General features: G+C 45.9%; 1 protein-coding gene across 1 annotated transcript in view; it reads right to left on the minus strand.

Moving 5' to 3' along the window:
* Positions 1 to 26,396, minus strand: part of LOC147446799 (beta-glucosidase 25-like) — a 108,414-nt gene that overhangs the window by 16,102 nt on the left and 65,916 nt on the right. The window contains exons 9-11 of the mRNA XM_086522778.1: positions 9,094 to 9,314; positions 8,952 to 8,989; positions 8,741 to 8,864 (exon numbers count right to left, since the gene is read on the minus strand). Coding sequence (XP_086378904.1) covers positions 8,741 to 8,864; positions 8,952 to 8,989; positions 9,094 to 9,314 — 383 coding nt within the window. The remainder of the gene's footprint in view (positions 1 to 8,740; positions 8,865 to 8,951; positions 8,990 to 9,093; positions 9,315 to 26,396) is intronic.

Raw genomic sequence — 26,396 nt, forward strand, 5'->3', positions numbered from 1 at the left:
CCAAGGAATACAGAATGCTGAAAAGGAAAAAGAGAAGGATCCATGAACTTTTGAAGGAGGAGCAAGAGGTGATTCGATTTAAGAAAGAACCCAAGAAAGCATGGCGCAACATGAAAGGAGGATATATTGGGAAATCTCAGCATGGACGAAATGTATGTATATGCACAAACACTCTATGCTCCCACCGATGCTCAAATAATGATGAATCCTGAAATTCAGGTTGACACTAAGGAACCTATAACTTTTGCAGCGGCTTTGAGAGGTTTGGAAAAACTAGCCACTGGGAAAGCCTCTGACATTTTGCACTTCAACTCCAAAATGCTGAAATGGTCGAGTAATGAAGCTAAGGAATGGATACACTGCATGATGAATCAAGCTATTCACCAAGGTATGCCTGAAGATTGGCAAGAGAATTGGATCAAAGCTTTGTTTAAAGGAGGAGACCATAACCTACTCACGAACTACTGCACCATCATGGTGGGCTTTTGCATGGCAAAACTTTTTGGGAGTCTGATAGAAAAAGATATTAGCACATAGGCTAAAAACAGTGGAAAGAGGGCTATCGGTCAAGCAGGTTTTAGACCACTTGATTACAATCCAGATTATGATGGAAGAGGCGCGACTCAAAGGGGAAACTATGTACTGCTGTTTTGTGGACTTTAAGAAAGCATTTGATACGGTACCTCGTCATGGGTTATGGTCCCGCATGGAGACCATTGGGGTTCCCATGCATTTGAGGGTTGCGGTGGCTCGCCTATACCATGCGGTTCGATGTAAACTGAAAATGCAAACAGGCTTCTCCAAAGAGTTTTTTAGCACAATAGGCATCAAACAAGGGTGTCCATTGTCCCCAACATTATTTGGGCTATGCATAGATGAGCTTGAGGACTTTATATGCCAAACGACGCAAGATAATGAAGATGCACCAAACATAGGCCTCGTTACCTTGCTACTCCTCATTTATGCTGATGATGTGGTTCTTTTAGCGCATAGCATATCTCTTTTGCAAAAACTTTTGGATGCGGTACATGCTTTCTGCGAAGCTACAGGACTCTCAGTGAATGTCACATATTGTATGGGGTAGAGGTATGGGGACCGAGTATTCCATCCAGCACATGAAATGACATTGAGAAAATTTAGAAAAAGTTCTTATGTAGACATATGGGGATAAAAACCACAACACCATACTCAGTGATGCTATTGGAGACTAGGCAAAGACCATTGGAAATGCTTGCTTTGCAAAGAATGCATAGATATCTCGTGATGGTGAAGTTGATGCCTAATAACCGTGTGCCTCACATAGCATGGGAGGTAGGATGTAAGCCGCAAAAGAACCACAAAAGCAAGTTTCTCACCTCTAGCCTTGTTGAGGACATCAAGAAATGGTTCTCTAAATGGAATGTGGGAGCAGATATGGACATGCATGTAGAGGAAGGTACCGAGCATGAGCACGAGCTGAATTTTGAACTACAATTACTTGAGGCCCTTCATAGCAAATGGAAGAATGCAATGCACAGGTCCAAGTTTGAATACTATTGCAAGCACATAAACACACGATACTGGGAAGAATACAAAACCAGGGAAACCCAAATACATATCAAGACACCCATGTCCTACCGTGCGAGACGGGCCATCACCTTGATGCGGACAAGATCACACATGCTCAAAAGTGAAACGGGAGGATGGCTCAATATTGATGCAAACATGAGGAGATGCACTCAATGCAACTTGAATTCATTGGAAAATGAGGCACATGTAACCCTTGAATGTCCAGCATACGTGCACATTCGGGTCGACTTTCATCAACTTATTCAAGGATGTACTACATCTGAGGAGCTTCTCTCAAGAACACATCCCTCTCCAGTAGCACTAGGCATCTATCTTGCCAAAGTGCTAGAACATCACACCACACTCACAAACAAGATCACCACAGAATCATGACACGCCTCCTCCTTCACATGGGAAGGGGAGAGTCTCATATATGAGATTTTGGGTCCCATGGGTCATTTTGGCCCCCTGAGGACGTAAATACATCATCATCATCATCATCTCTCATTCTCAGCACTTTCATTCACAGTAGCATTCACTTTGTTTGTTGTCACTGCACTTGCACTCTCTCTAAGAAGAACGAAAGGCTCTCCCTTCCGTAAGTAAAAGGAACCCTTGAGCAAAGTTCGGAGCACTCATCCTGAGCACTATTAACATCCACTTCAGCTGCACCTTACATTGGTATCAGAACTCTTTGGTGGTGTTCTGTATCACTCAAGGAAAGAACCACAAAAAAATTTTGCTTGTTACGGTCGCAAGTAACCCACGTCCACTTGGGTGTGTCGATCCCTAATCATGTTTTTGAAGAGTGGCATGTAACCCAAGAACGAAGGGCTTGTCCAACCTCCCCTTGTTCCTCATTGAGAGCGGACCGTGCTTAGCAGCCGGCCAATCGACGTGAGGTGGGAAAAAGCAACTTTGGTGTGAGCGCAAGGCCGCCAAGGGGTGCGCCTGCAGGGAAGAGTCGAGCTCGGGTAAGAGAAAAGCCTTCTCAACCACAGATTGCAAGCTAAGAACCAGAGTACCTCAAGAACCCAAGTAAGCAAGACCTCAGTGTATGGTCATCACCCGAAGCGGAATGGATACTTTGCGTGAAGGTGATGAGAGTGGAGTTGGAGAAGAAGAAGTTTCTACACCAGGAGGATTGTTCCCCGATCCTCCCCCATCCCCATCTACACCACCGATTGCACCAAATCCTATGGAGGCTTTGGTTAAATCGATGATGGACATGATGCTACAACAAGAGGCGCAATGCGCCGCCATGGATCGCAACCGCGAAGAAAGAAGGGCAGCTATGGAGCTTGAGCACGAGCAACCGCGCGAACCTCAATGCATAGCGGCCAAAGAAAGAAAGACGACTATGGAGCTTGAGCGCGAGCAAGCTCCGTAGCCGCTCAACGCATAGCGGCCGAAGAAAGAAAGGCGACTATGGAGCTTGAGCTTCGCGAGCAAGCGCGAGAAGCTCTACGCATAGCGGCCGAAGAAAAGCAAGCGGCTATGGAATTAGAGTGTGAGGCGCAGAGAGACCAACGCATGCAAGAGTTGGTCCTACAGGTACTCAACCTCGAAGTCCGAGCCACTCAAGGACGTTGGCAATTCATCAGGTAGTAGAGGTAGAGATGCAAATTCCAACAACCCAATCACGGAGAAGTTGACGTTCAATAAGTATGACGGTAAGATGGATGCTAATGTTATTCGTTCTTGGTTGCATCAATTTAATGCTTACTTTGCAACAACTAAGAAAACAGGGAATAGCAAAGTTTTGACGACAGCCATGTATCTTGTCGGTGATGCCATTAATTCGTATCAGGCATGTCAAGAGGCACAGTTGGCCGCGCACCTAGAGGGAGCCAAGGAAGGCGTGCCCCTTTCTTTCAATTGGGCCAACTTCCAAGACAAGCTCAAGGCGCGGTTCATGCCGCCTTAGTACCTAGCCTAGTTCAAAGAATTGGTGTAACCTTAAGCAAAATGGTACTCCAATTATGTCTTTTTCTAACCTTGTTTTGCAGCTCGGCACCCAATTACACAAATTGGATGCGGAACGCAAAGAGGCCTTCCTTTTCGAGTTGGATGAATATATCAAGTTCGATGTCGAAGACCTCGACCCAATAGATCTCAACAAGGTGGTAGCGATTGCTCTCGCGTAGGAGATGAAGCACAACAAAGGAAAGCCTAAGGAGAACAAGTCTTCTCACAATACCTCTCAGAATCCTCAGACCCCACAGAATGGTAAGAATGGCAACTCTTCTAACCCATCTTCCTCTAATCCTTCGGAAAAGAACTCTCAAAATGAATCTAAGGGTAAAGCAAAAGCACCTACTAAACCTAAGCTAACCCCAGATGAGAAAGTTGCACAAAGAATTATAGGAGGATATATTACACCCAAAGAACAAATCATTTATGCGACGGAAGGTCGATGTTTTCAGTGTCACATTAAGGGTCATATGAAAAAGGCATGTCCTAAGAAAGCACCACCTAGAGAACCCAAAGCACCCAAAGCACCCACAGCTACCACAAGCACTTTAGTGGACTACACTGATTCTCCACATGTCTCTGACACACACATCAATGAGTCTCTCTTTAAATGTTATGGTCATGTGAAGGGTCAACGTCTTGTCATCTTGTTTGATTCAGGTAGTATGCATGTTGTGATTAGTGACTCTCTTGTAGAAAGAGCCCGGTTGGAGGTTAGCCCGACAACTCCTCTCGAGGTGTCTCGCTTCGCTCCCGGTATGGACTCTCCCATTACAGAAGAATGCCTTGATGTGTTAGTCACTGTTTAGCAAGCTTCCTTTAATGTGTCTCATCTCTCAGGATGTGATATGATTTTGGGCATAGATGGTTTCGTGAACATAACTCTCTTATTGATTGGGCACGCAATACGCTCACTCTAAATGCCAAAAGTGACTCTCCCATGATTTGTGCGCGCGAAGCGTGAATTACAAAGAGGAGCACAAGCGGCATTCATTTATGCCTCTTCAGTCACTCAGAACCTCAAGGCTCCAGAAAGGTATTCGGATGTGTTTACCAAGTATAAGCACCTCTTTTTGCAAGATGATCTTCCACTCCGTCTCCCTCCTAGTGTAAGTCCTTTTGCTGCTCCTATGTTGTTTGTCTGCGAGAAGGATGGTTCGTCTTGTTTGTGTGTTGATTACAAGGCTTTGAACAAGATGACCGTCACAAGTTTTCGGTGCCTCGCATTGACTATATCCTCGATAGGCTCAATGGGGCAAAGGTTTTCAGCAAAGTCGATCTCAAAAGTAGATACCATCAGGTAACGGTATTTAAAGACTATATCTACAAGCCCGCCTTTTGCACAGAGCGAGGGCAATGGGAGTATGTGGTTATGCCTTTTGGATTGACAGGTACCGTGGGTACATTCAACTGTCTCATGGTAGGTCGTTTCGGGGATATGATCGGCATGTGTGTATTTATCTTTCTTGATGACATTCTCATATTCTCTGCATCGTGGGAACAACATGAAAAGGATGTCGAACGGGTTTTAGCCCGTTTGGATGAGTGTCAACTATACATTGCAGCTAAGAAGTCTGATTTTTTTCCAACTGAAGTTACTTATCTGGGTTATATGATTTCTCCAGAAGGTGTCAAGCTTAATCTCGCAACGTAGAACAGGTTCGTGATTGGGATTTGCCCAAAACTGCATATGATAAGCGTTCTTTTCTTAGTTTATATCAAGCATATAGTTCGCACATAGAGAATTTTGCACGCATTGCCACACCCATGACTAATGTTTTGAAAGGGGTGAAAACTCGCCGCCAGTGCGTTGTTTTGCCGAAGGCATCTGTTGAGGCTTTCGCGGCTCTCAAGGTTGCGGTGACAGAAGCGTCGTGTCTCATCCTTGCCTCTAGGGACATATCTGTTTCTGGGAAGTTCCCACATGCGGTGTATGAAGGAGACAGATCTGGTGAGCACCTCAACCACTAGTGGGGGGGGTAGCTAGCTCTGCTCGGATAATGGCACGTGGTACTGAAGCCTTGGCTCTATGAGCCGTGAGATCATAGAGACTAGTGGCTTCTCCATGTCCCCCCATCCATCCGAGCCACCTGTCCTCCCATTATGGTCCAATGAAGGTCCCTAAATCTCAGCTCCATAGAGCAATGCAGAAGCCACCAGGGTGTCAAAGAGCGAGAGCTTCGTCCGAGGCTCCTGAAACTGAACAAGTGAACACATCCTCTCCAATCTACCCAATGTTGCATGGGCTCTGGTCAAATCTAGTCTCTGCTGCTCTTCTCAATGAAAATGCTGGTCCACTAAAAACCACTCCAAGGTAGGTGTAAGCATCTGTATAATCCGCTCTCTCCTGGCCGTATGTGAATGCGGGCGCTGACCTCCTGATCCACTGTGGGGTGGTATTAAATACCATGATCTTGGTTTTACCAAGATTGATAGACAAACCACTTTCATGGGCAAAGCTATGCAAAGCATCCAAGTGATGTTGGAGAGAGAGAGAGAGAGAGAGAGAGAGAGAGAGAGAGAGAGAGATTACTGAACCAATCAACCTAGGCAATGAATTACATGATTTACAATGGGGGCAGTGGGTTTCTGAAACTAGCTTGTAGCCTTACTAAAGGGCGATAAACTTTAGCTTTATATCATCAGCATATAACAACAATGGGATCCACGTCCCTGCCAGCTGGTCACCTCTATCACCCTCTCTGTCAATGTAATCAGAGACCTCAGCAACATACATACAAATTGAGTAGGAGACAATGGGCAACCCTGTTTCACCCCAATGGTGGAGTGAACTAAATCACATATCCCCATCGGGGTGCGTACATGTCCCATTACTGATCTGTATAGAGCCATAATACCCCAAATCAACAATGGGCACCCCCATCTCCTGCAGTCTGCACATCAATCGAGCTCTCGGAACCATGTCAAATGCTTTGCAGAAATCCACAAAGCTACAATAAATCCGTCTCCCATGTGACCTGCCCTCCTTAATGATGGCTCTGAGTGTCAGAATATGACCAAGAGTGGAGAAACCCCTCCTAAAACTCGCCTAGCCCTTCGCTCGTACACCCTCACCCTCTGCCCAATTACTCAATTGCTGCTCAAGAATGGATGCATATTATTGTGCCAATGTGTGCCCAAACATAATAGTGCAATAATTCCCATGATCTGTAGGATCACCTGCCTTGAAGATAGGCACAATAGTAGACAACCTTCAAGTCTCAGGTAACCCCTTACACATGGCACGATTGAATAACACTGCGAGAACCTCTACCAGCATATCTCTAGCATGTATAAAGTGCTCTGCTACTAGACCATCATGATCATATGCCCTACTAGTCCCCATCCTATCAATGGCTCTCTTTACCATCTTAGTGGTAAAGAAGGTTATGGTAGGTGGGCATGGCTCTGTAGGATCTGGAAGAGGGAAAGCTCTGTAGAAAGCCATCTTTGTGCCAAGCTCTTGTGTTAGCTCTATCCATGTCCTCCTGGTGTCTAGCTGAAACAAATCCTATCTGATGAGGTGGGTAATCTCAATCCGTGTCAGGGACAAGGAGGGTGCATCCAGCAAGTACTGGAAAGGGGGTAGTCTGTCCATACTAAAACCAAGAAGAGAGAGAGAGAGAGAGAGAGAGAGAGAGAGCATTTTAACGTCTATGTGAGGTCGAAGTCGGCCTATGAGACAAATCAAGTATACATGTGTGTATGTCCTCTGTCTATTAGAAAAGACAAAATAGTTCAGACTCTACAATATAAAAGAGAGAAGGACATCTAGTGGGTGATGAGATCTATGGGGATGGGTGGAGCTCTAGTACGAGGGATATGTGCATGTCTATATGCGGAGGGTAGTACAACCATGCAAATGCATCAATCTAGCTAGCTCCATCTTGTGCTAATGGGGGGGGTGTAAAATGTAGTTTATGGGAGGGTCGAGAGCAAGGGCTTCCCTGATGAGCCGTCATCTAGGCTCGTCTCTCCTCAGCAGCTCAATGTGCTCGAGTCTGGATCTCTTCGATCTGTCTGCAGTGGAGTCATGGGGCCTGGTTCTTAGCCCGCGGGTGTCGTCGGGCCCGACTTGCCTCAGCCTGCTGAAGGGTCACTCCCCTCGTCAGTGCGTCTCGGAGTGGTAGGGGTGTAGCTCTCTGAAAGAAATTTGTAAGTTGTGATTGTCTCTCCCCCCCCCCCGGTTGCTCTAGGTGGCTGCAGAAGTGTGTCCTTGTGCCTCTGTATCCCTAGCAAGTAGCGCCCAAACTGTCTCTGATCTCGAGAGTGCATGATATCTCAGAAGGTAGGCTACCCTCTGAATAGGGACTCGTATCGGGCCTCTGATATCCGTATAAGCTCTGTATCTGCAAACAAAATGCTCCTCGCTCTCCACTTCCTCTTTGCATACTCTACACACTCTCTCCTCCATGGGAATGTCATGAGCTCGCCCACCTCGATCTCTAGTCTATGTAATGACAATGTGAGCTGACCAATCGCCACCCATGAGCTATGGCATGTAGGTGTCCATATAGCGTGGTCGTTGTAAACCCGTCCTCCAATATGGTAAGAAAATGGTCTTTGTAATGTAACATCTTCCGCCGGAGGGGAGATGTGATCCAAGTCTGTCTAATATAGAATTGCCAGAGTTCCTTCTGATCACTATGTTTCTCTTACTACATGAGAGATGAAGCTGCGGGGAGTCGGGGTCATACTGAAAAGGTGGCAAACTCTCCACGTCAAGGCCGTGTGCTCCGAACCATGCTCTAATCTGTGTGTACCATGCTCTATCGTATTCAACCTTTGATATCTATATGGCTGACTCAAATGCTCGTCGTGTGAGTCTATCAGTCGGGAGAGAAATGAAATGAAATGAAATGTTATATTAAACGTCTTCAAAAGGCCAAAATGACCTATGAGACCAAACTGATACAATCCTAGTGGATCTAATTCATGCCTCGGTACAAAAATAAAATGAAGTAAAGTGAAAGACTAAACTAAAAGACTAAAATTGTCAGACTAAAATCATCATTGTAATGCCCGAGGATGCCTGGCATCAAGCGTTGTCCGAGATAGTATCGCATCGGTCGCTGGAGAGCTTCGTCAATGTCCGCCTTGTAAATAGTTGTATTGGGCGACTGGGCATCTCCCATATCATGCTAGAATAGTCCTGCTCCTCTGATGAAGCATATCAGAAACAACTACTACTAAAGCTGCAAATAAAACTTCAAGTTACCATTCTCAGCTATGATGATGGGATGAGCTTCAAATTCCCTCTTTCCATATCTTGCTTCCATCCAGCCAAGTAGCTTTGGCAATCCCCAAGGGCAATTATAAATCCACCCAATGTCAGCAGGACCCTGCGTAAAGAAAAATAGACAAGATATGTTTGGTTTGTTGCTAATACTCTTCAATCTTGACTAATAGTAAAGAACACCAAAACCGACCATGGTTTCTCCGATCAGCTCTCCATCTGCCCCAACACCTGACCCACCGTGATATAGAAAAAGTCATGCATATACTGTTTTTTCCTTGACGTCATTAAAAATTGATAGTCAAAATTGGACTAATGCCAATGAGAATACATACATCCTAATTTAGCTTGCCGATCAGTTGAGTACCACCTTGAGCTTGGATTCACCTCTTCCTTTATGTTCTGAGCATAATTTGCTGTGTAATAGTTGAGCCCAACAAAGTCCACACTCCCTTTGAGCTCCTTGGACTCAGCTTCGGTGAGACATGGTAGCCGACTTGCAACAAATCTCCTCATTGACGCTGGATAATCACCCATCAATATGGGATCCAAGATCCTGTCAATTAGCCCGCAAAAGTGAAATGCAAAAATCTCTCTCTCTCTCTCTCTCTCTCTCTCTCTCTCTCTCTCTCTCTCTCTCTCTCGCGCGCGCACCGGGTGAAACAGGGTGGGCAGCCTTCGTGTAGAGACTGGTAGCGAGTTTGGCTCTCTCTCGCACGCCCGGTTGGACAGAGCAACCTGCAGCAGCGCGCAGCCTGAGCAGGTCATGTAGGGTTCGCGCAGGTCTCTCTCTCTCTCTCTCGCGCGCGCGCGATGGGTCGGACAGAGCAACCCGCAGCAGCGCGCAGCCTGAGCAGGTCATGTAGGGTTCGCACAGATCTCTCACGCCCGCGGTGAAACAGGGCGCCCTGAGGGGCCGTTGACTCCACTAGGAGCTGTGCAGGCCTGCGGGTCTGTAGCTGCTAGCAGCTGCGCTACAAAGATAGCACCGACCGCTTTGGAAGGGGTTTGAACCTTCAGGAGCAGACACAACGCATCAATATTTTGCATTATATTCCTTTTCAGGTCTCTCTCTCTCTCTCTCTCTCTCTCTCTCTCTCTCTCTCTCTCTCTCTCTCTCTCTCTCTCTCAGGAAGTGAAACTAACAAGCAAGAAAGATGGCGGCGCACTTCATGGTCACAAGCAAGAGGATGACAGCCATTGAAAGAGAGTTGAAAGAATGCAAAGTTCACATGGAAGAGTGGAAGAAAGAGAAGAGCTCACTTCTTGAATGGAAAAAGAGGGAGGAAAAGGCGAGGGAACTAGAGCGCAAAGAGTTCTGGGCTGAAATTCAAGCTCTAAAAGGTAACATCTCAGCCCTTCAGAAGGAACTTGCCGAAACTAAAGAGAGAGGATGCCTTGAAGATGGAGAAATTCAGCCATCATTGATAGATGAGCTGAATATTATACGAGCGCAAGTCAAAGAGATAAAGGAGGAAGGGGAAAAGAAGACCTCATGGGTGGAGGTTCTCTCCAAAACGCAAAAGGTGGAAGAGGCTGAAAAGTGGATTGAAGTTGTCAAGAAGGGGAAGGGTAAGGACATCCCGGCTACACCTGACATCATCAACAAGACACTTGAAGAGGAACAACGAAGAAGAGTACGCGCTCTACACGTAAGAGTGACCGGCCTAAAAGATTCAAATAAGGTGGACCAAGAGGTGAAGAGCCTCATGTCAATGATGGGGGTGGAGAAGCCCTCGCACACACAAGCTTGGAGAGTGGGCAAGAAGAATGAAGGTAATGGGGAGAGTTCAAAAGAACGGGCTATCATTTTGCGCTTTCCCTCCATGGAAGAAAAGAAAGACTTTTTAAAGAAGAGGCCAACCCTCAAGAAAACAGGTATCTTTTTAGGAGATGACCTAACCCGCTCACAGTTTGCACATATGAGAGAGGTCATGCCGGAGATTATAGCAACAAGGGAGAAGGGAAAGTTAGCCTTTTATAGAGATGGGCGAGTGGTGATTACAGAGCGCCGCTCTACATGACGGTGCGAGACCTATGGGACCACTCTCAGGATGGCGGTTGGAACTGTAATGGTTCGTATAGACTTGATGTGGGGGCCTTTGAGGACATCTTGAGAGACAGAGACATTGTTTTCTACTCAGAGACTCATCAAGCTCCAGGATAGTTGATGCCGCATATATCTGGATACAGATGGGAGACAGCTTGCCGGACATGCACCAGATCTGAGCATGGGACTAGAGGATTAGGAGGTGTAGCAATTCTTTTCAAAGCGGAGCTCCAACCACTACTGCACATAGTTCGGAGAGATGATCAGGCCAGATACATGTGGGTGAGGCTGAGGGTAGAGACTAGACGTTTCTTGTACATCGCCATATGCTATTTTCCTCCCAGCACTTCAGTATATACTTCACCCAGAGGACAGTCTCCTTACTGTGCACTTGATGATGATATTTGGGAGTTCTCCAGGGATGGAGACATCATACTACTGGGGGATTTCAATGCCCGTACAGGCAGTTCACAAACGGTTTTCTATAACACCTCAGAGGAGATGCTCAGAGAGCTAGAGCCAGAGGAGATGGGGCTTCAGAGATGCTCACACGTCAGAGAGCATGGAGAGTATGGGAGATACCTCAGGGAGATGACGACTACTCACAGTTTACCCATACTGAATGGCTCACCGACCTTCCCATCATCTACAGGTTTTACTTGTTTTTCCACACAAACATGGGGCCAATACTGTAGACTATGTTCTGACACATCCGAGCTTTATCTCTCACATTCAAGATTTTATAGTGGGGCCCAAGCCTGTTGGGATAGCAATAGATCATGCACTTTTGACATTATCAGTCTCCTTTGAGTACAATACATCTCAGGCCTCATGGGGTGGTAGACATCCACGCTATACTTTTACACCAGAGACCGACTCGGTCTATGCAGAGGAGATACATAGACTTTTATGCACATCAGAGCCAGTATACACAATGGAGAAGATCACATCTATGCTTACAACATTACATGGGGCAACGACAGAGGCATACCCACAAATTGAGCCCAGTTAGAGACGTCGTTCTGGGCACATGCCTCAGGACAGCTGGTATGATGAGGAGTGTCGACAGAGGAGAGCTCAGATCCAGCGGGAGCTTGCATTGGGAGTGATCACCTATAGACAGTCTCGCATTGCTACACGACGACTAGTACGACGGAACAAGCGATCTTTCTTGGTCCAGATGGAGCAGGATTTATATCAGCTCTTCCTTAGTAGAGATTCAGGAGAGGCTTGGCGTCTATTCCATGAGCAGTTTCCCCCACCAGTGATTACTTCTACGGAGATATGGGGGCAGTATGCAGCATCATTGTACACTATACGTGGACAGCCACCACTACCAGATCCACCACAACCATGTCCGGCTACGAGCACCTTCTTTACCACTGATATGGTAAAGGAGGCCATTGATAGGATGAAGACCAGACGGGATCATGAGGGTTTGGTAGTAGAGCACATTATACACGCTAGGGACTTGTTGGCAGAGATGCTTGCACGGTTGTTCAACCGTGTCATGTGTGAGGGCTTTCCTGAGTCTTGGAGATTGTCTACTATTGTACCTATCTTCAAGACAAGAGACCCACCGTACTATCATGGTAGGACACACATTGGCACAGTTGTATGCATCCATCCTTGAGCATAGGCTGAGCAGTTGGGCAGAGACTATGGGCATATGGGCACCTGGACAGGCTGGTTTCTGGAGGGGGTTCTCCACACTGGATCATGTCTTCACACTTAGAGCTATCGTTGAAGAGGGTCGAGCAAATGGTAGATGGATATATTGCAGCTTTGTGGACTTCCGCAAAGCTTTTGACACAGTACGGAGGGCCAGATTGATGCGCCGACATATGGAATTGGGGGTACCCACAGAGCTGATATGGGGGATTATGGCATTGTACAGTTCAGTGATGGGTCATGTACGCACAACGGAGGGGATATCTGATTTAGTTCACTCCACTATCGGAGTGAAACAGCGATGCCCATTGTCCTCTACTTTATTTGCTATGTATGTTGATGAGGTCTCTGATTATATTGACAGAGGAGGAGATAGAGGTGCTCAGCTTGCAGGGACATGGATCCCTCTTTTATTGTATGCTAACGATATCGTGTGGATATCAGACTCACTAGAAGGTATGCAGAGACATTTGGACGCATTGCATAGTTTTGCAGGGGATAGTGGATTGTCTGTCAACCTTGGTAAAACCAAGGTCATGGTATTTAATACGACGCCACAGTGGGTCAGGAGATCAGCACCTACATTCACATATGGTCAAGACAGTATGGAGTACACTGATGCATACACATATCTTGGGGTGGTCTTTAGTGGACCGAGGTTCACACTGAAAGCGGCAGCAAACACTAGATTGACTCGTGCCTATGCAGCCTTGGGCGGTTTAGAGAGGATTTGATCGCAGGTTCACTTCCAGGAACCTCGAACAAAGCTCTTGCTCTTCGACACTTTGGTCGCTTCAATTATGCACTACGGGGTTCAGGTTTGGGGACCATTTGTTGACAGTGCTGGATGGAGTAATATGGAGAGACCCTTGGTATCTATGATTTCTAGGCTGATTAGAGCCAAGGCCTCAGTTCCACATGACATCATACGAGCAGAGCTGGCTGCCCCACCTCCTATGGAGATTGAGGCACTTACCAGATCAGTATCATTTGTACACAACTTATGGGACACCACCAGGGACAAATATGCTAGGCTTGCTCTTGAGTCATCCAGACAGCTGGCATTACAGGGAGATACATCATGTTGGTATGCACACATGAGCTCATGGTTTCAGAGGCATGGTTTCAGCATGGACAGGCTGCCCCCCTTCCAGTATTCTCTTGATGACCCATCTTTGGCTCTTACACGGATGGAGATTACTAGACTCATTCGGCAAGATCTTATCCAGCTTGATACCAGGAGGACATGGATAGAGCCATCACGGGAGTTGGGTACGAAGAGGGCTTTCTATAGAGAGCATCTTCTCCAACTCACGACAGACGGATTTGTCACACGGCCCAGCTACATGGACACACATCTATCTCATGGGTTACGATGTGCCATAGGCCAGATACACACATCTTCACACCAGCTTGGGATTGAGACAGGTAGATTCAAAGGCATACCAGCAAACAATAGGATATGTCAGTTATGCCATGCAGAGCCAGAGACAAAGTTTCAGTACATGTCACTGCACAGTCTACTATGAGATACGGGGACGCTTTCACTGTTTATTCAGAGATGGTTCTGACTCGTTAGATAGAGTCATGAGATATGAGGATCAGAGATGTCTCGGATTATTTCTACTTGAGATACAGAGACATAGAGACTCTCTATTGAGAGGGCATAGACAGAGATAGTCCCAGAGACGCATCTCAGATTTCTTCAGTCCGAGTACCACAGAGGCAGAGGGGCCACCACCACCACAGAGCTCGATTCCCACCCATACACACACCAGTGGTACTCTCATTGACCGAGCTATAGAGTTGGGGAGATCGAGACAGCCACGACTGAGGGGAGCAACGTAGCACCGACGGAGTTGGCGGCAGAGGATCCACAGGATTCTAGCACGACACCCAAAGTGTCGATCAGGATAGACTTCATGATACTGCTATATTGTATCATGGTGACACTTATCCCCATTTTGTACCTTTGTGGCATTATACCATTAATCAGCTGACGTCCAACATGGTTCACTCCACTATTGAGGTGAAGCAGGGCTGTCCCCTATCTCCGACTCTCTTTGGAGATGAGTTTTCAGATTATGTATAAACAAAGGGTGATAGAGGTGCTCAGTTTGCAGGGACGTGGATTCTGTTGCTATTATATGCTGATCTCAGATTCTCCAGAGAGGATGCAACGTCATTTGGATGCATTGCATGTATTTGCACAGGAAAGTGGATTGTCTGTGAACCTTGGTAAGACCAAGGTAATTGTCTTTAACACTACGACGCAATGGGTAAGGAGGTCCACCCCCACTTTTACATATGGTCGAGAGACTATGGAGTATGCAAATGCATATACTTATCTTGGGGAGGTTTTTAGTGGTCCATATTTTTCTGAAGGCGTACAATAGATACGAGATTGACCAGAGCCTATGTAGCATTGGGGAGACTTGAGAGGACATGTTCGCACATTCAGTTCTAGGAACCTCGCACAAAGCTTTGGCTCTTTGACACTCTGGTCACTTCGACCATGCTGTACAAAGTAGAGATATGGGGCCCCTCAGTTGATCATCATAGTAGAGCTAGCAGTACTGATGGATGGAGATGTATGGAGAGGCCCTTGGTGTCTATGATTTCTCGGATGATTAGGGAGGGCCAAGGCCTCAGTACCACATGACATTGTTAGGGCGGAGCTTGCTGCTCCTCCATTGGTACTCACTCCATTGCTAGTGGAGGCACTCACTCGATCAATTTCATTTATGCATAGCACCTGGGCTCTTCCTAAAGACAGATATGCTCGATTCGCACTAGAGTCTTCTCAACAGCTGGCATTGCAGGGAGATAGATCATGTTGGTATGCAAAGATAGCATCTTGGTTTCAGTTACATGGCTTTAGTATGGATCTGCTACCCCCATTTCAGTACTCTCTAGATGCACCCTTCATCTCCCTCACTAGGCAGAGATTACCAGGCTTATCAGACAATTGATTCAGTTGGATACGAAGAGGACATGGATACAGCCTACACATGCGTTGAGTACGAAGATGGCTTTCTATAGAGCATCTTCTCCAACTTACGGAGGATGGTTTTGTGATCAGGCCAGGATACATGGATACTCAAATATCCCACGCGATACGATGTGCTATTGGTAAGATACGCCCATCCTCACATCAGCTATAGATCGAGACAGGCCGATTTAGAGGAGTACCCGCTGAGTCCAGGATTTGTCAGGTGTGCCAGATAGAGCCCAAGACAAAAGAGCTACATTACATATGTCACAGCCCAATACACGAGGCCGCTTTCCCTGTCTATTGAGAGAGGGTTTTGGACCACTTTCTACAGTCGTGAGATACCAGGATCAGAGATGCCTCGGATTATACTAACTGGAGATTCGCAGACACAAAGAGGACCTCTTGAAGAGGGGCACAATGAGAGAGATCCAACGACAGTGGCAGATTACAGATTTCTACACCACTATGCTGCTTCACACAGGTCTAGGGCACTTCCTTGTACGGCTAGTGTCTCCGTAGCATAGGTTGTACCTTGTCCGGCCGCCTGAGTATAGGGCCAGCCGCCCACTTGAGTTGGGCGCCCACCTTGGGCACTCATATATATGGGCGTACACATTTCATTATCACCTGATCATTGAATTGCACGTCTTATGTTCTAGTAGTCATGGGGGGATGATCGCCCCCTCTTCCACACATAGAGTTTTGTGTTGTCTACTATCTCTCTCTCCTCTCTCACGCTTCCGCACATGCGCACTCTCACATGTCCGTGACATACTTTGGCGGACAGGCCCATTCTTCACCATGGTCCATGGTGCGCCTAGATGGCAGTACCGTCCACCAGTGTGGTTGAAGGCTATCTGTGACTTGTCTATGAGTAAGTGCTCCAAAAAGCACCTCTCTGTGGAGTGTCTCTCGTCTCTCTACACTCCTCATCATACCAACTATTCTAGGGCATACTCCTAGGCGTCGTCTGTGCCCGGGTTGGGTGTGTGGGTATGCCTCTACTGCTACATCATGTAGAGTCTCTGTCAATATCTAGGTAAGCTCCTGTAATGGGCGTCCTCGCTCCTGTGTGGCCAAGCGTTTGTAAATACTATCCATGTAGAGAGAGTAGGTCTCCGACATAAAAGTGTATTGAGTATGCGCAGGTGCCTGGGCAAACCGAGTTGTACTAAACTGGAATGAAACTCTTAAATGTGAGGAGAGTGTGATCTACAACTACACCAACTCGGTTGGGGCCGACTGTAAAATCTTCAATAGATGGTATAAAACTGGGTTGAGCATGTCATGTACGCACTTCACTTGCGACATGTGGACACACTTCTACCATAGTCTAGCGTCAGTCGTAACCTAGCTTAGGACTGAGCCTCGCACTTTGTGAGCCTCTAGCAGGACGTTGTGAAGGATTGGGGGGTGGCCTCTATAACACCTCCATACTCACAAGATATATGAGGAAAAGTAAATTAGCTCTCACAAGAGGATAGGATCCAATCTCCACTCACAAACACACTCACCCTTGCATGCACAAAACCCCGCCTACACTCGACTAGCTTCCCTCTATACTGTCATAGCCCTAGCTATGATCAATTGCAGTCATGGAAGCAAAAAAGGCACTAAATTTTGGGAAAACAAACCAATGAAAACAAAGAAAAATCTCTGCACTTTTGTTCATAAACACCATACCCTCACACCATCTCAGCAGCCCTTGCATATGCAAGAAGGGGCTCCATAGTTGCTCCCAACCATGTACACAAACCCATCAAAAACCATGCCAATCATGAGTTATACAAAAACTCATGATGCTCAGCCAAAAAAATCAAAAAAAACTATGAAAAACATGGGGAAACAACCTCCCATTCACAACAATAAGAAGGGGCTTTCATTGCCAAACCTCAGTAGCAGGCACACGCGTACAAGAAAGCTTCGCTTCACGCAGCTTCCATCGCCAAAACGAGAGAAGAGGGGTGAAAGTGCAGAGGTCACCACCCATGTTCATGGCCTTCTTGATGAGAGACACACTCTCCAATCAAGGCTCCAGGCCCTCGCACACACACACGGGCACCTCCACTACACAACCCCCATGCACCACCGCAGACTGCAGCAAGAGAGGCTTTCTTCTTCACAGCTGAAAACTCCCACTCTGAAAACTCCCACTCACTCACGACCCCAAGCTGATAAAAGTTCAGTTTTTCTTCATATTTTTAAAGCACTTACTCACACTTTGAAGTCTCGACACTTCTATGTAAAAAACAGCAAAACTATGTACCCCGCACAACTGGCACGCATGCGTAGAGACAGCTGGCACACACCACCTTTGTACACTTTGTACAAGCATGATTTATTAACATCCAAGGCCCCCAAAAGCATTAAAAACGTATCTCAAAGACTTTGGGGTGGTCCGCACCATTTTGCCAAAACACGTCACATATTGCCCCCCCAACAAGCATGGAACACTTTCAAGTGTTTCATGTGCATACTTTCACATCATTGTAAACATTCTCCTATTTTTCATGCCATAAAAGAACCAAAATATAAGATGAGAGCTAAAAATAACATAGATTCTCTTACCATCCACCTCCATGTTGCATCCAACAACCATATGCATAACATAGTAGGCGCTTCTCCCACCAAAGCAAAATCCCATATGCTATTGACACGAGACATATGTCTTTTCCCTCTATCATACACATAATTTTGCATTGAATCCAAGCCAAAAATTTCATGCTTCAACTCATACAAATCACTGATTTCAAATATATCCATCAACGCTTCTACATCCTCAACCATAATTTGTCTAGTCAAGACATTCAAAGTGTCCTTGCATGCCAAACCACAAAAGAGCACTTTCTCTTGCCTATCACAATTAAGACCATAACGCATGCCATCATCCAGCTTGGCAAGCATATCAAAGCCACTAGCACAAAGCATATGACCATCCATATCATCAAGATTTTCAAAGCAAAGACCCTCTTTCATTAGCCTCAAAACTTCCTCTAATATTCTCTCGTGGTTGATATTAGAGCTTCCAACAACAAGTAGCTCACCAAGCAAGCCACTAACAGATATGCCATCATCAAGGACCACATCATCATGCAAAAATTTAGGTTGAAAATCAACAATCAAAGCATCCAAGTCATTACGTTTAAGCTCGACATGGGACTCCATAGAACCTTGTGCAACACAACCGTCCACATGATCGGCAACCATATGCATATCATCAAACATGCCACAAGTAGAAACAAAGTCTTGGATATCAGCCACCTCATCCTCACCAATGGGTTCTTTGGTGAAACTAAATGAATCCATATTGACCTCATTAACATCCAAGTGATAATCCAAATCACCAAAAGCATTTACATCATCATTGGCAGCCATAGGAAACTCATCAAACAACCTAGGAGTAGAGGCATAGTCTTCATCATCAACCACAAGAGTAGCATGATATTCTTGTAGACCATGAAACTCAACCACATCAGCATCCTCATACTCAAGAGGAGAGTCTATACAACCCTCATCACATACATCATCCATTATAGATGCTCCCACAACTTCGCATACCAAAGCATTTTCATCAAATAAGCCATATGTAGACACATAATCTCCATCCACATCAACATCGCTCTTAACCATGGGATTCAAACCATTTTTCAAAGCACAAGAATCAACATCTCCAACATCAAGAGAAGAATCCATAGAATTGTATATGTCTACATCATAAGCATTCACCACATGCATGTCATTTTCTTCCACGTGATCACATGCTGCTACATTTGCATGCTTTGTTTCCTCCTCATCAATAGAAAGTGGCTTCACAAGTTCATGACCATTTTCAACAACCTTATACAATAAATCAACCAAGTACATATCCTCTATCTTCGGTGGCGCATCCATACCTACCATAAGCCTTATCTTTCTCTCTTTGTTGTAGGCAACCTGTAGTGCTTCTTTCATGCTTTTTGGATTCTTCAATTCCACATGTGAACGCAAGGTAGGTTTCAACTTGCTTATCAACATTTTCAACCTCTCAAATTGCATGTGTGTACCATGTAACTCTTTCACTGACATCACATTAGCATACTTCACACACTTTTCCCATTGCATCCATACATCATTGAACCTCTTCCAAAAGCAGGAAACAAACTCATCTTCGCGCATAGATAAGCTCTTCACCCTTGACCAAGCTTCATTTGGAGTTGGCATCACTACATATCTTTGAAGAAATAATGCTTCCAAGAGTGACCAACAACTCTTATTTGCATCATTCAAGCTCTTATACCAGACATAAGCATCACCCTCAAGCAAGAGAGGAAACATACGCAACCATTCTGCTTCACAATCATTCCCTGTCAGTAAACATTGCAATTGTACCTGTCTCAAGAACCTTCTCGGGTCCTTATCATCTTCACCTATAAAACTTGGAGAACTCATGAACACAACTTACAAATAGAAGGTTGAGGTTGACTCCAGGGAAAGTCTCAACCAGAGAGCCAAAATAGATCCTCAGAAAGGGGGCACCAAAACATGTGAAGGATTGGGGGGTGGCCTCTATAACACCTCCATACTCACAAGATATATGAGGAAAAGTAAATTAGCTCTCACAAGAGGATAGGATCCAATCTCCACTCACAAACACACTCACTCTTGCATGCACAAAACCCCGCCTACACTCGACTACCTTCCCACTATACTGTCATAGCCCTAGCTATGATCAATTGCAGTCAAGGAAGCAAAAAAGGCACTAAATTTTGGGAAAACAAACCAATGAAAACAAAGAAAAATCTCTGCACTTTTGTTCATAAACACCATACCCTCACACCATCTCAGCAGCCCTTGCATATGCAAGAAGGGGCTCCATAGTCGCTCCCAACCATGTACACAAACCCATCAAAAACCATGCCAATCATGAGTTATACAAAAACTCATGATGCTCAGCCAAAAAAATCAGAAAAAACCATGGAAAACATGGGGAAACAATCTCCCATTCACAACAATAAGAAGGGACTTTCATTGCCAAACCTGAGTAGCAGGCACACGCGTACAAGAAAGCTTCGCTTCACGCAGCTTCCATCACCAAAACGAGAGAAGAGGGGTGAAAGTGCAGAGGTCACCACCCATGTTCATGGCCTTCTTGATGAGAGACACACTCTCCAATCAAGGCTCCAGGCCCTCGCACACACACACGGGCACCTCCACTACACAACCCCCATGCACCACCGCAGACTGCAGCAAGAGAGGCTTTCTTCTTCACAGCTGAAAACTCCCACTCTGAAAACTCCCACTCACTCACGACCCCAAGCTGATAAAAGTTCAGTTTTTCTTCATATTTTTAAAGCACTTACTCACACTTTGAAGTCTCGACACTTCTATGTAAAAAACAGCAAAACTATGTACCCCGCACAACTGGCACGCATGCGTAGAGACAGCTGGCACACACCACCTTTGTACACTTTGTACAAGCATGATTTATTAACATCCAAGGCCCCCAAAAGCATTAAAAAACGTATCTCAAAGACTTTGGGGTGGTCCGCACCATTTTGCCAAAACACGTCACAACGTGCATGCCCTCTCTTACACAGGACAGTCATTTTATCTTGAGCAAAATCTTATTCACTTCCGTTGCACCTCATGTTGGTATCAAAGCAAGGGGTATCAGAGCTCTGTGCGTGCTTCGGCTTCGGAACTCAAGGGAAAAACCTAAAGAAGAACCCCAGAAGAACCAAGAACCATCAAGAACCCAAGTTGAACCAAAGAACCCAAGGAACCTCTCCCAGTTTTTTTTCCTGAAAGAATCTTTGAGTCCCGACCATGGACTTACCAAATTCCATCTTCATTGCCATGTCTTTGAAGGAAGATGACATCAGATACACAAGAACCCAGATCTTGAGTACCAAGATCTCCTAGCTTTGTATGCGGATATAGGAGTTGGAGACAGGATCCCTAATATCTTCTACATTCGCATTCGCATGTAGCGTGCATCCATTTCCCTCGTCATTGAACCTTTGGAAAGGACTCCGGAACCAAACTTCAGTCCATCAGCACCGGTAATGTTTTCACCACAGTCAGTGTTCGGGAAACAGCTCTTGCTTCAGCAGACAGAGTCAACACTATCGGGTATAGAGCCCAAGCTAATATTCGGCAATCGTAGTAAGGCTGAACAGTGACCATTCCACGGTGTTTGCATTGCCAGCATTATCCACAATACCCGCAGTACCATCAGTCCCTGGTTTCAGAGAAATCTGCATTGGTTTGTGCATCCAGCATCAGAAGCATTCATCAGTCGGCATCAGAAGTACAGATAGAAGTTCAACAGTTGTGTCTCACTTTTAACAAGGGGATGTCACGTGCGCACTTCACTTGCGCCACGTGGACACGCTTCTGCCATAGTCTAGCATGAGTCTTAGCGTAGGACCTAGCCTGGCACTTTGTGAGCCTCTAGTAGGACATGCATGCCCAGGCCGGTCATAGTTGCATACCCTCTCTTGCACAATCAATTAGCATGAGCATTTTTCAGAGCATTGAACCCTTTTTGCCAAAGTACACATTTTTCACTTATTGATTAATAAGTGACTTTTGTTGGAAAAGTAGGTAGGGAAAATTGCTAAAGAGCTATAAAAGAAACCATTGGGCACTCAGTAGAAGCAGTAGAAGCAGGGACACAAGGAGGCAGGCACCGAGCAGTCAGGCAGCACCTCAACAGGAGCCCTAGCGGATTTCTCAAGAAGAAGAAGACCCAAATCAGCCTGGCATTTTCAGATTTCAACCACTACCACCAGCGTTTTCAGTTTCCAGCCTTAGCCTCGCGAGAACCCGCATCCTCTAGTTGCAGATCCTCGCCAGATTCCCCATCTAGTACCAGATCAGCCTAGCATTTCAGAATTCAGCAGATCAGCCAGCGTTTTCAGATTTCAGCCAAATCAGCCAGTGTTTTTGCATTTTAGTCCTAGCCCGGCGAAGCGGTTGAAGATCCAAGCTGCAGTATCGCCACAATAGCAGATCCCCAGCAGTGCATCTAGCGTTTTCAGTTTTCAGCCTTGACGCCGTCATCCACCATCATCGTCACCGTTGTCAACATCATCTCGTCATCGCAGATCCCTATCTTGACAACAACACATTCGTCATCGTCATCGCAGATCCCTATCTTGACAGCGACACCTTCATCGTCATCGCAATCCCGGACTTGACAACAACACCATCGTCATCATCGTCACAGTCACCATTGTCATCGTCGTCGACATAGACTAGCAGTACCCGTCATCGACATCACCGTCTTTGACACAGAACCCGTCTTCGACATCTTTGTCTTCGACATAGACCCCTTCAGTACCTCAGTAGCATCAGTACCCTTCACATCCCATTAGCATCAGCATCATTGTAGTAGCATTGTGCAAGAATAAAGAAAGTACTTGCTCTGGAAACAGAGCAAGAGGTCCCTTGAGGGTTGGGATCCAACATTCCTGTGTCGTCTCTTTTCTCTCTCTCGTCTCTCTCTTTCTTTCAGTTCAGTTCAGTTCTTTCAAGTGAAGTAAAGTGTCCCTTGTGTTTGCGTGCGGAGTACTAGATCCGAGCAAAATCCTTATTCTCTTCCACTGCACCTAACATTGGTATCAGAGCTCTGTGTGCGTTGCACCTGACAATTTGCCCTACCTACTTTTCCAACAAAAGTCACTTATTAATAAATAAGTGAAAAATGTGTAATTTGGAAAAAAGGGTTCTATGCTCTAGAAAATGCTCATGATGGGTACTGAATGTCATGCTCATGATCGTGTTGTGTGCAATCAGAGGATATGCAACTAATCTAAGTGCCTGGACATGCACGGCCTGCTCATAGTTTCATACCCTCTCTTGCAGAGTATAGTCATTTCATCTTGAGCAATAATCCTTATTCACTTCCGCTGCACCTGACATTGGTATCAGAGCTCTGTGCGTGCTTCGGCTTCGCGAACTCAAGGGAAGAACCAAAGAGCCCCGAGAACCCAAGTACCCAAGAACCCAAAGAACCTCTCTCAGTTTTTTTTTTCCCTGAAGAATCTTTGAGTCCAGACCATGGACTTACCAGATCCCATCTTCATTGCCATGTCTTTGAAGGAAGATCGACATCGGATACACAAAAACTCACATCTTGAGTATTAAGATCTCCTAGCCTTGTATGCGGATATGGAAGGAGTTGGAGACAGGATCCCTAGCCTCTTCTGCATTTGCATTCGCATGTAGCGTGCATCAACTTCCGTCGACAAGAAACCCTTAGATTTTTCTTTGAGCACCCTTACCTTTCAGCTTCACCCACAATGTTTTCATGACAAGACTATTCGGGTGGTAGTGCTTGCTTGGAGGCAGAGTCATCACGAAGGCTGGTATTCTGCGACAGTAGTAAGGCTACCTAGTAACTCATATGGTCGGTGTTTACATCGCAGCAGTACCTACATCCGTAGTATCCAACCGTTTGGAGGAATTTTCATTGGTGATGCATCCACAACATCAGAAACATTCATCAATCAGTATCAAAAGCACAAATAGAAGTTTGGCAATTGTGCCTCACTTTTAACAAGGGGGGATGTCATGTGCGCACTACACCGGCGCCACGTGGACACGCTTCTGTCATAGTCTAGCGTCAGTCATAGCCTAGCTTGCCTGGCACTTTGTGAGCCTCTAGCAAGACGTGCATGCCCAGGCCAGTCACAATTGCATACCCTCTCATGCACACTACAGTCATTTCATCTTAAGCAATATCAACATTCATTTCCGCTGCACCTTACAGAGCCATAGCATAGTCCATTGTGCTAGCCCCATGTCTATGAGGAAAACGAGTAAACCCATTCGTTACTGGAAACCTCTGTAGTCCATTCAGGATAGCCACTCCATGTGCAGTCTCCATGCCTATTAAATATCTTGCATACTCCTTGTGCACCACATCCTATGAGCATCACGCCAATCCCAGATCACTGACATCGAGTTCTCTTAAAATCTACTCTCAGGTATCATAGAAGGTTGTTTGAGAGTGGCACGTCCTCGCATTGAAGTCGAATGACATCCCCATCCCTAGAGAAGTCCCATAAGTCCTCATCTAAATTCCTGTATGGTGATTGCCCCTTGGGTGATGCATAGAGTGATGTGCTCAAGGGGAAATAGCATATTGCAATGAAAAGTGGCCTCCCCATCTCTGCTCTCACCTTGACCCACATGTATCTAGCATGCTCATCTCTCTGAACAATACGAATGAGAGGGTGCCACTCTTCCTTGAATAGAACTGCCACACCTGCTGACCCACATCCTCCATGCTGTGTCACAAAGTGATGACGTGGCTGCCCGAGAGGAAACCCTAACCCTGACTGCTGCTGAAAACCCTAACCCTAAAACCTGCAAACCCTAAAATCTGCCAAAAACCCTAAAACACAAGCCGAACAGACTTCAGCGAATGAAAGTAGAAAGAGAAAGAGCAACCCAGAAAAGAAGGATGCACGACCCAAGCTTACTCCTCAGGAGAGAGCTCGCTTCATCAGGGAGGGGAAGTGCTTTGGATGCGGGGAACATGGACACCCTAAAAAGGCACAGAAAGAACAGAATGACAAGGACGACGACAGGCCTAAGAGTTCGAGAGCAGCTGAGGAACGTGGAAGAAAAGGCAAGATGAAAATAGGACCGGTTCCAGATTGCGTCGGTACCGATCCCAACACCATGGAGGAGAGTACAAAACTTTGCCGAGCTTGGGGCAAAGTGAAAGACCAAGAGGCCTTGATCTTCTTTGATGGAGGAGCCAAGGCCAACTTCATTTAACCGGAATTGGCAGCGCGGCTCGAGATCACTCTCGATCGGATGGGACCACTTGCGGAGGCAGTTCTAGCGGCACCCGACAGGGACGTAGCCATTACACCTGTCATTGGAAAACTTCGGTTGCATTGTCAGGGTATTTGGGGCATGAGGACTTTTTCATAATACCTTTGGAAGGTTGTGATGTTCTCTTAGGGATTCCCTAGTACCACAAGAACAACGCCATGGTCGATTATCGGGCGAGGAAAGCGACATTGACTACAGAGCAGGGCAAAATCATTGTACTTGATATTAAATTGAAGGGCGAGTCTGTCCTATTGTATCGGCTTCGGCCATTTCTAAATTAATAAAATCCAGTCTATTTGTTTACTCGATCTTTATGAAAGAATTGAGCGATAAGGATAGCACAAATTTGTCTAAACTTGATAAAGAACGCCAAGATTTTCTCCACTCTCACGCCGATTGCTTCTCAGAGGCCCACCAAGCGAGTTACTACCTGCTCATCCTGAAGATCATACCATTGATCTGATACCTGGAAGCACACCACCGAACCGGCCACCTTACCGTGTGAGCCGAGCACAGAATGAAGAGATTATGAACCAAGTGAAAGACCTCTTGGAAAAGGGTCTTGCCCAGCCTAGTACTTCATCGTATTGCTCTCCAGTATTGTTGTTTTGAAGAAAGACGGATCTTGGAGAATGTGCATCGATTATAGAGCTCTCAACAAAATCACCATCAAGAGCAGATTTCCGATTCCTAGGATCGATGATATACTCGACAGATTACAAGGATCCTCGTGCTTTAGCAGGATTGATTTGAAGAGTGGATATCATCAGATCAGAATGGCGTCGGGAGACGTCTACAAGACAGCTTTTCGGACGACTTTTGGATTATTTGAGTTTTTGGTGATGCCTTTTGGCTTAATCAATGCTCCTGCGACATTTAACCGGATAATGGACAGGATTTTTCGAGAGTACAGGCTATTTGTTGGCACGTTCTTTGACGATATCATTGTTTTCTCCAAGAACGAGGCAGAACACAGAGATCATCTGCTTCAAGTCTTTCAGGCATTATGAGATCACAAGTTAGTGATTAATGCAAAGAAAAGTGAATTTTTCCTACCAGAGATACAGTTTTTGGGACACATTGTCTCAGCA

Source organism: Adiantum capillus-veneris, chromosome 11 (assembly GCF_014529385.1).
Source record: "Adiantum capillus-veneris isolate H3 chromosome 11, ASM1452938v2, whole genome shotgun sequence".
In the NCBI taxonomy this organism is placed as follows: Eukaryota; Viridiplantae; Streptophyta; class Polypodiopsida; order Polypodiales; family Pteridaceae; genus Adiantum; species Adiantum capillus-veneris.